A 12,767-nucleotide genomic window follows, 5' to 3' on the forward strand; every position below is an offset into this window, starting at 1 on the left:
CAAGTCTAAAATTACTAATAACATGGTCTTTGGAAGTTATTTTTATCCTCCTTAGTCCACCTTTGTTGTTCAATCACTTTTTTACAGTTAATTTTAGCTTGCTTAGGTTATAGTTTTGAATATAATTAATATTTTTAATGAAGCGCAGCATAATTTGTATGAAAATGACTATATCAAGGACATCCAGAAAGGTTTGGCTGATGGAAAATTACAGACTTTATTAATAAATAAAATAGAAGTAATTTAAATAAAATTAAATTAGTTTTACTTCCTTGTACGAAGTAAACAAAGTATTGTGATCATGAAACATTTTGGTTTTCATATTTCAACAGAAATATCAATTTTGACCATCCCTGAATCCATTTTGACTAGTTGCGGCAAGACATCTGTATCCACATATGTATTATGTATCTCATATAATTAAAAAATGATTAGCCGTATGATGTTGAAATTTTGGATTTAGGACTGTTGTAACATCTAACTGTGCACCTCTCCTTTTGATTGCCTGAACCAAAAGTGTCAAAAAAAGCCCAAAATAAAAATAAAATTGGTGTTTGGACTTTTTCTTAACTGCAGTAATAAGCCCTCATTGATAGCTTTTTAACGATATATCAAAAGTGGTACTTATTTTCATTGGTTTCAGAGTTATAACCAAATAAAATTTTTATTAATGAAATATTTGGATCTTAGGTTCACATCGGTTCAAAACAGACTTCATCTCCTTTTTCTTTAACTTTTTTTTTAAATTTAAACACATTGATTTATTAATAATTATGTTAACCTCTCACTGTAAAATTATTTTTATGATGAATAATAATTCAATAACAAAAAAAAGATAAAATATTAGAAGTTTTTTATGAAATAAAATTTTATGTACTTTTCATTTAAAAAAAAAAATGTGTAAATGTAATTTAATTTAATCTGTGTACAAGGAAGTCATGTGTTGTCCACATCAGATATTTCTGTTATGATAAAATACTGACCTATTGCTAGTAAAAAAATTCAAGGATTACATTACTATTAAAATGTAGAATTCTATCTTTAACTTTATCGCACTTCTTAATTTTTTTTCTTGATTGAACACATCATTTGTTATTGTGTCGGTATTTTGAGTAATTACTGTTACTGTAAAATTAAACCACTTTCTGTGTAATTTGTCTTTAGGTGTTTGTTCTATTAAATTGAATTTTTTCTCTCTTAAAAATGTATGAAGAATTTTTTAAAAGAAAATAACATCGCATATATAGTATATAAACTTAATTATAACAAAAGTAATAATTTGGGTTTTGTATGTTAGCAAAGATGATGGTCTGAATTATTACTTCAGAATGCATTTCTGTTGCTGAAGTAATTTCAGGATGGCAGTATGAACTTTTACATTGATAACAATATAGTAAAGGTACTGTAAGAATTTAGACTTTGATTAAAGTAACAACCCACCAGAAAGTAATGAACTTAGATTTTATTTTGCAGAAGTTATTGTTTCAACTAATATGCTACCATAATTTATTTTTACATTGAAAATAATCTGAAGTTTTAGGTAAGTAAGCCACTGCTCTAGTACAAAATATAACATTTCAATTTGATTTTAAAAATAAACTTTTGTTTCCACATATTTTTATATTTTAATTTTCCTGGCTTTAAAAAGTTTAATATTATATTTACTTTTTCTGTCATCTGTCACACTGGTTTGATGGTATTCTCCATTTTTTTCTGTACTGTGCAAATCTTTTAACTTTGACGTATTTATACATCCTTAATCGCTGTTTTATATTCAAATATATATTTTTCACAGCTTTTTATGTTCCATACATCTTTCTGTTACTAAATTAATTGAACGTGGATATCTTAATACACAGCCCATCAATCTCTTTAAAAATTTTTGTCACAAATTTTAAATATGATTAACCTGAAAACCTAACTTTTCACTTTATAGAAGATAATTTTGATAATAATGAGATCTTTATCATGCTGATCTTTATGGGAGCATGAAAAAGTCTTTCTTCTGGAAGGTTCTTGTTTTTAATCCAAGTCAGGGTTGACTTTTTTCATACACAACAAAATTCATCTTTCATCCATAAAAAAGTATAGCAATTAAATTTGGCATCAGCCTGTAATTAAAAGCATAAATAAATTATTCCCTTAAATATAAAAAGAAAGGTGGTAAAAGGTATCTAATTTATTAAAGAAAAATTTACTTTTTTGTAACATTTTATCAAACTTATTTAAAAGAAGCATTTCTTTAAAAATAAACTGTTTTTTTTTTTTATTAGTCAGAATTAAGATAAAAAAACAAATTAATATATATCGATAACAAAATAGGAAATAAAACATTAAATTTTTGTTTACAAAATAATAAAACATTTTTTATTTTTTAATATTAAAATACCATTCGAATTTAATTTAAATTAAATGACTTCACACATTGAACACAACTTACTTGTTTTTACCAGTTATCAATGATTTGAATTTTCTGTTTTCTTTTTCCATCATAATTTTTTAATAAACCTTACGCCCCACAACTTCCTTTAGTAAAAAAAAAATATAAACCCTGCATGTAGATTATCAAATACGATCCAGTTTTTCTTTTTGGTGTTTATAACCTTTAGGAAGTAATTTGCTTCTTCAGGCACTTCATTTGTCACCATATCTGTGAAGAGACCTCGAGATGTGGTGGGGACCTGGAAACCTTGTAGGGCAGAGATACCATACCAGGCAACAATTTTTTTTTTTTAATACATCCCTTCATAGGGATTTTGATAGTTTGCTGCATATTTGGTACAGCAGGAATTTTATTTGGTGATGTACTGATTGAGTGATTTTCAATAAACTGCTCACTATCAGTCTTTCCACCAAAAATATCCTCCTTTTTCTTGCCTAAAAAGAATTCAGTGACGAAAAAGCAGACGTAAGGAATTTTATCTGGTCTGACAAAGCCTAGACCAATTTGGTCGGTTCTTTCCATGATGGACATGCATTCTCCTTTTGCACATTATTAGAAAGAGCCTGGACAAAACTTAACAGTGCGTTGTATAGGATTCCTCATGTTGAGGGATTTTCTATATTCCTGACAAGCTACACAAAAGGACACTTTCTGCTCGGTACAAATTTTTAATAAAGCCTGTTCCTCCTTGGAAAGGGGGCAACCTCGAAACAATCTTGAAGTTTTGCCAAATGCGAACCTTTACAATTAATACATTTTCCAGCTACAAAGCATGCACTATCATCATGTTCTGTACGGCTGCAATGCAGACAAATTTGTTCCCTCATGCAACCAATTTTGTTGTGATCAAAACCCTGATACTGTAAGCAGCATCTTGGGTTTGGTATGAATGGTCACACACAGACAGAGAGGTAGCCAAGTCTTATTCGCTTAGGAACAGTTGGAGTAAAAAAGGTTAGGATAAGTGAAAATGTTGACACAACCATTTTACTTATTCATAATCCTCTGCACAGAAGTGACTGACTGCGATGATAGATCTTCTGATATTTCAGATAATTCAATACCAGCCAACTCATGGTAAAAGATCACTCTTAGAAAGATACACTCTCCTGCTGGAATTTAGTGTATTATTATTGGGCTCCACTATCACTTTGTCCTTCCCCATGCACCTAAGGGCTAGGAGTTTCCGACTCTTGTTATCATTACTTACCTGGGCACCATTACTAAGTTTTTTAATAAATTTCGAAGCCAGAGCTGTTATTATGCACTTACTTATTACAAAGAGAGAAACCTTAGAAAAGGATTTAACTTCCTTGTTACACTTTACTAAAAGAAACCATACATTAAATAATTTAGCACTCTCTGTTACATTACTTGTTTCTTTATCGTTCGATACCTCTTCAGCTGAAAAGGTTGGTCGAAGTCTTTTCAAACTCCCAGTTTGTTAGTTTTTTCAAGAGGAACAACAAGTACTGAAATATTTTTAACTAAAACCGAAATTTTGTTCCCAAAGGACCAGCGATTCAACAGAAGACTCCAGCACAGCGTTCGCATACTGGAGAAGGTAGGGTTATGTACAGTTGGGTTCACCCTGGTTTCAGAGGACATGAAAAGAACTCTTTTGGCTGATAATGAAGATGTACGTGGCATAATTAAGATAATCAAAGACATTAATCTAAAAGATTGCTGTTTTATGTGGCCTATGCATGGAACTCTGACAGAAGGGTGATATTAGCAAAGAATGTGGAATGAAATTTTAAATAAAACAATGCCAACAATACTGATGTAATGCATCGTGAAGATTTTATAACGTAAGGAATTTTACACAAGAGATTTCATATCGGGCAATACAGACTGTGATTTCGAGAATGTTGATGAATGGATCATTAGTGATGACAATAACCCAGGGTACTAAATTTTGTGCAATGATGAGATTGTAGATACCATATATGATCAGCCAACAGCTCAAAAAAAGGCAATGACTTACATCCAGGGCTGTCTCACACAAACTTAATTTTTGTCCATCATTATTGAACAGTTAAAGCATACAGATTCTTTGTTAAAATGATTATGTGATCTCGTACAGTTGCCGCCAAATAACGGTGAGCTTGGAGTGGCGACAATTACTACCCAACGTATCATACATCATGTTTATGCTACTAAGAATTGACTAATCATGGTGTGCCAATGTTTTAGAGAACAATAGTATAGCAGATGTGCGGGCTGTCATCCAAGCGCACTGTTACATGTTGGCTACTGTAGCTCCTAAATGAAGATCAACATACAAGCAAATATACATTCTTGATTTTTTTTAAAAAGAAATAGTATTTTTAAAGGTATGTTTAAATTATTAAATGTTAGTATTATTAAAGTTTTATTCTATGAAACGTACTGTAATTTTTTTTTCTATTTTTTTAACAGTTTTAAAATAATATATTTTTATAATAAATGCAATTTCTCTTCAATATGTTTTTGTAAGTTTTTGAAATGACATTTTTTATAAAACAGTAAGGTAGTAGTAGTAAATTTTAATTTATTTAAAATAGTTTTTATAAATTCAGATTCTTTTATTAGCAAATTTCTACCACGTTCGATTTTTGTAACGTCTAATTGTATCTGTTTTTTATTATACTGTACTTACTTATGTTCTGAGTATCTTTTTACTGTAATACAATTATTTTTTATACTTTCATATTTTTATTAAGTGTGATACCCATTATACATCGGAATGGTATGTCCACACTTATGATGAACCTTTTTTAATTTTCCATTTACCTGGATTTGGCCTTGTAAATGGCAGTCTGGATAATCGGCATTCCATTGTATTTTACACATGTTATCTTAAAATATAAAATAACATTATTGTTGTATACAATGTTACTGTAGACAGAAAAACAGATTGTTGTAGAACTGATTATGTTATTTATTTCATAAAAGTTCATCAGCAATTAGTTATATTTTTATGATGATGTATAAATGAAGAAAAATATCATATAAAAGATTGTCAAAAATGATTAAATCTCCAAGGATCTGTTTATTTTTAGCTTATATTTAAGACATAAGTTTGCACTTATAATTTATTAACTATTAATCTCTATAACTGTTAATCTCTTAAAAGTAAAAGAATAACATTTTTAATTTATATCTTACATTCCTACTATGGCACCACCAAGATGTGCTGCATGATCGAAAAATTGCCACTTAAATAAAATACCAGCAGCATCCAATGTCATTATTGCTTTTATAGCCTAAAAAAAATAAAAATTATTAAATTTACTTCTTAATGCAAAACATACCTGTTAATACAGACTAGTTAAGGCCTGTCAAATAAAATAATTATTTCTAATAACAATTTTGAAGCAAATATAATGAATGAAAATATAAAAACAATTTCCATGTTTGTATTTTATATATATACGAGCATATCGCATTGTTATCACTTGTTTATCACATTGTATTCCTCTAAAATTTAACAACTTAAAATGATGAAAAATCATGTTTTTTAATATTTAAAACATTATTGTTGTACACAATGTTACTGTAGACAGAAAAACAGATTGTTGTAGAACTGATTATTTTATTTATTTCATAAAAGATTAAATTTTGAATATGTAAGATCTAAAGATAAATTTAGAATTTTAAATAGACACTGATAAAAAAAATAGATAACTGATGGTCAAGTCTACCCTATATATTCAACTTGAATGTCAAGGGAATCTTTCTTAATCTTTTTTTACACCTATATTTTTAATCTTCTAATTATGAATGACTTGTCTTGCATCTAGAAGCTATGTTCTTCACAAATTTATATACTTAAAATGAGAAAAGTAGAAATGTAAACCGAGGTTTAGCTAATAAAGGAAACAAAAGTAAGTTAGATTACGTAGAAATTATATTAATTTGATTACATTATTATAAATTATGTAATATAAGAATTACATAATTTAATTCTTATTAATATAAATATTACATAATTTGGTTTAGAAATAAATATTTTTCAAGGAATAATTACAAAAACTATTTATTAACTAAATAATCCCTATTTAAGTTATCTGAAATTTTGGCATTGGTATATTGGGAGATTTCCTCCACTCCTTTTAAAGCGGGCAAGAAAGGACAGTTGGTGCACTTCATTAATAACTATTTTACACTTGTTTAGTAACCACAATATGTTACCAGGTATTGATAATGTTTTTGTCTAAAAATTTATCTTTTCTTTCCCATAAACATTCTTTTGACATACTTGGAAAGAAAATTATCTGGTACCCGCCTATAATATTCCAATCTCACCTTCTCATGTTCATTCTTTTGATTGTCAGAACCGCAAACCTATTTTTATGATGATTAAGATTTTATAAATCATTACACAATAGCAATATGCATGCTGTCTAAAATACTAAATAAAGAAATGGACTGAAAGATAATTCTGGTTAATCAAGATATTTAGTGATCAGACCAAGTACTATTTTAAGTCACGATTACTAGGTTTCTACTGTATTACTGTACAGTAATCACAAAGTGTAAAACACATTTAAATTTACATAAGCATAGACTAAATATCATTAAAAAAAAAGAACTTGCAAGTAAGTAGTGTTTTAGTCAAATTAACCATTTAGCTTTTCATCATTAAAATTATTCATAAATAAATTGGATGTTAAGTATTATTCTTTTTGACTAGGATGGTAGAAACGGGGATTTACTAAACCTTCCCTTGCTATGGAGCAGACAAAAATAAACTAAGTATTTTTCAACCACATAGGCAGTTAGATTACAGTGCATTCAGAAAATTGCTGTGCACAAGAAAAAAAGTAATGAAATTTTCTTAGTATTACTTTATAAAAATGGATACTGTAATTACTAGAATAGTTTATAAAAAGTGTTGAAAATGACCTCCAACATCAGAACAAAACTGCACACATTTCAATTTGTTTTCAAACACTTTAACCAGCTGGTGTACTGGAATGTCTCTTACGTATGTCGTTAATGAGGATTTTAGTTCGTCAACTGTGTGTGATCTGTTGTGATACACTTCTTGTTTCACTGCTGTAGAAAGTAAGATAGTCAGATTGGGTGATTGTGCAGGCTACAAACCCCTTCAAATGATTCATTCACCGAAGACATTTCATAAAAACATAATTGACCTGTTAGTTGTGTACACTGTGGCACAATCTTGTTTGAACAAACCGTGATAATTTCCATTTCTGTTAACTGACTAATGAAGTTTGTTAAAACAGCACAATAACAGTCACTATTAACTGTATTTTTAAAAAAAGTTTGGACCCACAATGCGTATTTGACCCAGACTCCAATTTTTGTAAGATTGTTTGTGTAATTCATTGGGGTTGGGGTTCTGTCAGGAACAAGACATAGAGAGACAACAGGACTCTAAGGCACGCAGATTCACGATGGATGAGGTGACCTGGGCAATTGGTAGATTGGGTGACAAACGGAGTCCTGGATCTGATGGGATTCCTGCACTGATTCTCAAAAGCCTTGTGAGATGGATCTTTTGGGAGATCATGGTTAATAGGGGTCTGGAGAGTGGCTTCTTCCCGGTTTGCTGGAAGGAGGTATGGGTGGTCTTCCTCCCCAAGGGAGGACCAGCTGGTTGGCCAGCAGAGTATCATCCTATTTGCCTGTTAAATACCACGGCTAAAGTGGTGAAAAGGATGCTGGCAGTAATTGATGAACTAAAAGCTGGCATGGATATTCACTTAAACCAATATGGCTTCTGTAAGGGAAAGTCGACTACCCAGGTGATCTCAAGAGTGATAAACTGGGCTGCGAGAGAAAGAGAGGGCACATGGAGAACGAGGAATATGCGGATGATGATTTTGTTAATGTAAGGAATGCATTCGGCTCCATACTGTGGGGATCCATTATGGAGTTGCTGAGAGAGAAAGGCATTACTAATTAACTGTGCAGGCAGGTTGGAGATTATCTAAAGGATAGGTGGGCCACAGCTGATACACAACAAGGCTTGGTTTCAGCTGTTTAGAGGTGTTCCACAGGGGTCAGTGCTGAGGCCCCTGCTTTGGAATGTGGTTTATGACGGCGTGTTGAAACTTTGTCTGCCAGCACAGACGGAGACCATTGCATATGCCGATGACCTTGTGGTCCTTGTCAGCGGAAGGACGGAAGAGGAAATACAGACAAGAGGCAATTCTGCATTATCTTTAACTGACAAGCGGATACAAACACATGGACTGAAACTGGTGGTTAACAAATGTAAGTTATTTGTTAATCAGGGCCCAACATAATTGGGTCCCGATTATAGGCAGTATAAACCCCTCCCCTAGTAGTTATAGGCAGGCAAGAAAATGTACAGACTGAGTCACGGTCCTTGGAAGGGGGCTCAGGAATGACATAGTTGGGCCTGGTTAACCCCAAGATATGGCTTTCATGCTGAAATTTCCAGCAGCTTCTGTTCGTTTAGTTTTGGTGGTCTTCCACTTTGAGCAATTCAATTCAGAAAACTAGTGCTTTATTAAATCGATATACTTGTTACCTTCATGAAAAATGTGTTCAACGAGAAAAATGCCCTCCTCAACAGAAAGAAACATTATATTTCTTGCAACAATTGACTCTGATAAATGAAACAACATGAATATTGAAGCATGTTCAATCACAGCTCAACAACTGACATCTCGGTTTATTACACCCAATGGTTGTCCACAGACCAACTAACCTAACGTCGAAAGGAATGCACCACATAATTATAAAGCATCTGCACAGTGCATAAACACTGAAATAAAGCCTACCTGTAAACTCAAAAAAGAAAAAAACACTATTATACTATAATAAAATTTTTAAAATAAATTTTAATTAATAAAATATTATATGTAATTAAACTTACATGATGAGCTTTAAAATGTACAAATGGTAAAAATATTAGTGACATCTCAGTATCTGGGTAGGCAGTACAAACATAACCAATGATGGCCATTATAGCACCAGACTATAACACAAAAATTTATTCCAAAAATACAAAATTACAGCGTTAATCAAAACTAATATAACCTAAATAAATTAAATACTAAGTTAAAATTAACTTAATTGAGTTTATTACTTACTTATTTAAATTTATTTTGATAGGGATAAGTCAACAACTGTTATGCTAGTGCTTATTCAGTATTTAGTAAACCAAGTAGGGAAGAGGGAACCCACCTTTTTCTTTACTGCAATGCTTTTGATTACTTGGATCATGTACTAGTAAGTGAGAAATGTGTAGTGTCAATGAATATGCTCGGAGCATGCCTGCAGAAAGTTGAAGTATAGATGCTAATCGATAATGTTAGCTAAAAGTGTTTTTCAGTGTTACTGGATAATTAAATTAATTAATTATAAGTGTTTCACTTGTTCTATTTTGGATCTCACAGTCTTGAAAACATTTTTTTCTTGGCAACCACTTACCAGAACAACCTGTTTTAATTTTTACATATCACTTAACACGGCTTACTGGTATTAAAAGCAACAATACTGGTAAGAAATACATGCAAAACCAGAAAGGTCAACTTTAGAAGAAAATTGTTACATAATATGAGCAAGAGAAGACATGTCTGACACAGGATATCAAAATTTTGCTTGAAAAATCTGCTTCTTGTGCTAAAGAAAACTACTATGGAGCAGATGAATTTTACCTGAAAACAAAAGGAATAAGGAATAGATGAGATTTTCATGAAATGTTCAGATCGTACAACAGCCAAAAGATATTAATGAAGTTACCAGAGTATTATGAAATAAATAGAATGAAATAAGACATTTCATAGTCTAATTTTGGTCTGATGTGAATGAATAATGAACAAATAAACAATTAAATTCTGGAATAATTTTTTTTCTTTCCATTAGTCTTTTATTTTAATTTTATATATTCTTTTAGTGTGCTTGTAACAAGTTTACATTTTCAAAATCATTTACATGCTATACTTTTATATTCTGTATAACACATTGGAATGTTTTTTTTTTTTTTTTTATGGTGATTTCATATTTCCTGAAAAATTATAATTTCGCTATAATATTAAAATTTGAATTTTTTTCTAATTACGTGAGCTTTTCATAACTACAACACAAAGAATGCTTCACTAAAAATCTAAACAATTAAAACTAAAAAAACAATCTAAACCATTTTATGGTTCATCACTGCTCTCTTTTCTAAAAAATAATGTCGCATAGAAAGGAAACTTGTTAACTGCTACAGGCAGATAAAAGCAGTGACACTAAAGAATACTTCCTAAAGATATTATTAAGAGAAAGATTTGTGTAAAAATAGAATACATAGCAACCTATTTTAACAGTTTCTATATTAATATAGTAAATCGATGACTAGGTGAATGATTTGATAAAATTGTATTTAAATTAAACAGTTATAAAAATAAAATTAATTGTCAAAGATAATATTATAGTTAAAGATAATATTATAATATTATACTTAGCACTTATACTAGCGCATAAAAACCATTACAATTTTATCACAATAATTGACATTGTATTAAATACATATAGAGAATACTCATATTAAGAGTTAAATTAACTAAAAGTTAAGTTAAAATACAGAATGCATAATTTTTTGTCACTTATAAAATGATTCAGCTTAAAAATTTTCATGAAAAAATTTGTTTAAATCACTGGGGGCCAGATAAGGGCAGTATGGAATAAAATATTTAAAAAATCCCCAACTTCTTTCTTATACCAGTGAAGAAATATCAAAAGCCGCTTCCATGCATTGTTTATTGCTTTCTTCAGACAGCAGGTCAATGAACTCATCGGTACAAATTTTTTTGTACTTTAGAGGTTCACTAACATATTTCTTACAACAGACTTTGAAAATCTGTGTATAATAAATAATCTGTCAATAATGAATGAGTTGCCGATTTTTATGAATCTCAATTAATATCAATTTTCTGATTCAGTTTTTCAGTCATAAGAGAAAAATAACCAGAACAATTTTTCTTGTAAAATATTGTATGAATGATGAGCTGATCGTTTTTTATTAAATATGATTCCCATTTTCTCATACTTAATTTACAACCTCATATACACTTTTCTAATTTGACTATCGATTTCTTTCTACAGGATGAGCTTTTTTAGTAGAAAAAACTGGATCATCCTTTGAATTGCAAATTTCAGAGAAATTCAGTGTTTTACATGTATTTCATACAGGACACAATAGTAATGTATTTAGTCATGAAATTTGGCTTAGAATGAGTTAATGTAATGGAATGGTTTTTATTTTCTGGATGACCTATACAGTTATTATTTTCAGTTATTTTTTAAAATATTAAATTTTAAAAAAGTATTTTAAATTATTAAAAAACTATATATACTTATATAAAGTAAAACAAAAAAAAAAAAAAAAAAACATACTGCTCCCAATGAAAGCCCAGATACTCCAAAAGCAGATTTATATAATAAACTAGTTAATGAGGATATGCAACCAGCCGCCATGTACAATCCAACAAATTGTTCTTTGCCCAGGGCAGCGACAGTTCCTAAAAAGAACAAAAACATTATAAACAATGTAAACGATACCATAATTTCTTTTATTAATATATTTTTAAAGATAATGCAAATTATGTCCATAAATTTGATTACTACAGCAGAATGATTCCAAAACTATTTAACACCAAGTATAAAGAAAAATAAAATTTGAAAAAACCCACAGTGAAGTCAATATTTTGTAAATCCAAAAATACCATCTTTTATTTATTTATTGAATATAGATTTGCATACATCATATAATTACTGCATTCAATAACGTAAATTCATTTTTAAAAAAAGTGGCGGGTATGAATGGATAATTTTGAATTATTCAGAGTAAATTCAAAGTTTATGACACCATTTAGTTTTCTAGTCATTGCCATTTAGTTACATGTCATATTGATTGGTCAGAAGTGTAGAATACATTAATATTAAACACATTTAAAAAACAAAATGGTGACTGCTGTGCTGTGAAAAAATAAATATAAAAATTATGGTGGCAGAGAGGCTATTGTGACTTCAGAACAAATTAATGACATGATTCAAATGTCTTTTGGCTATAAACAGTAAAATTATATTATGAATTAAAATGTATGGATTTAGGAGAAGAGGACTGACTACTTAGTACCTACAATCCAAGAATATCAATTACAGCACAACAAGATCTTTTTAGAAGCTGCAAACATGTCCTGCCTGGAACAGCAGCAGAGAAATTATTGGATCTTTAATTTATTTTGAAGTCAGTCAATTGCCTGGTTTCATGCTATTTATTCACAAATCCTTTCTTCTGTTCTATCCTAATCGTTCAACATTAGCATATTTATTACATCATTCATCCTCCATTGTC

At 30.0% G+C, this 12,767-nt stretch overlaps 1 protein-coding gene across 1 annotated transcript; it reads right to left on the bottom strand.

Moving 5' to 3' along the window:
- Positions 1 to 5,555: 5,555 nt before the first annotated feature.
- LOC142326709 (presenilins-associated rhomboid-like protein, mitochondrial) lies at positions 5,556 to 11,955 on the bottom strand. Its single transcript, XM_075369349.1, has 3 exons — positions 11,807 to 11,955; positions 9,300 to 9,401; positions 5,556 to 5,691 (listed from the first exon to the last, which is right to left on the bottom strand). The coding sequence occupies exons 1-3, from the start codon at positions 11,948 to 11,950 to the stop codon at positions 5,590 to 5,592; spliced, it is 348 nt and encodes a 115-aa protein (XP_075225464.1). The 5' UTR covers positions 11,951 to 11,955; the 3' UTR covers positions 5,556 to 5,589.
- Positions 11,956 to 12,767: the final 812 nt, after the last annotated feature.

Source organism: Lycorma delicatula, chromosome 6 (assembly GCF_047948215.1).
Source record: "Lycorma delicatula isolate Av1 chromosome 6, ASM4794821v1, whole genome shotgun sequence".
NCBI lineage: Eukaryota > Metazoa > Arthropoda > Insecta > Hemiptera > Fulgoridae > Lycorma > Lycorma delicatula.

Bases quoted from the DNA above. Each gene is read 5' to 3' on its own strand.
- LOC142326709 (XM_075369349.1), bottom strand. From the start codon at position 11,950: ATGTTTTTGTTCTTTTTAGGAACTGTCGCTGCCCTGGGCAAAGAACAA. The intron at 9,402-11,806 runs GTATGTTTTTTT...TTTGTGTTATAG, and splicing joins CTGGGCTTTCATTGGGAGCA to TCTGGTGCTATAATGGCCAT. The intron at 5,692-9,299 runs GTAAGTTTAATT...TATTTTTTTTAG, and splicing joins TACATTTTAAAGCTCATCAT to GCTATAAAAGCAATAATGAC.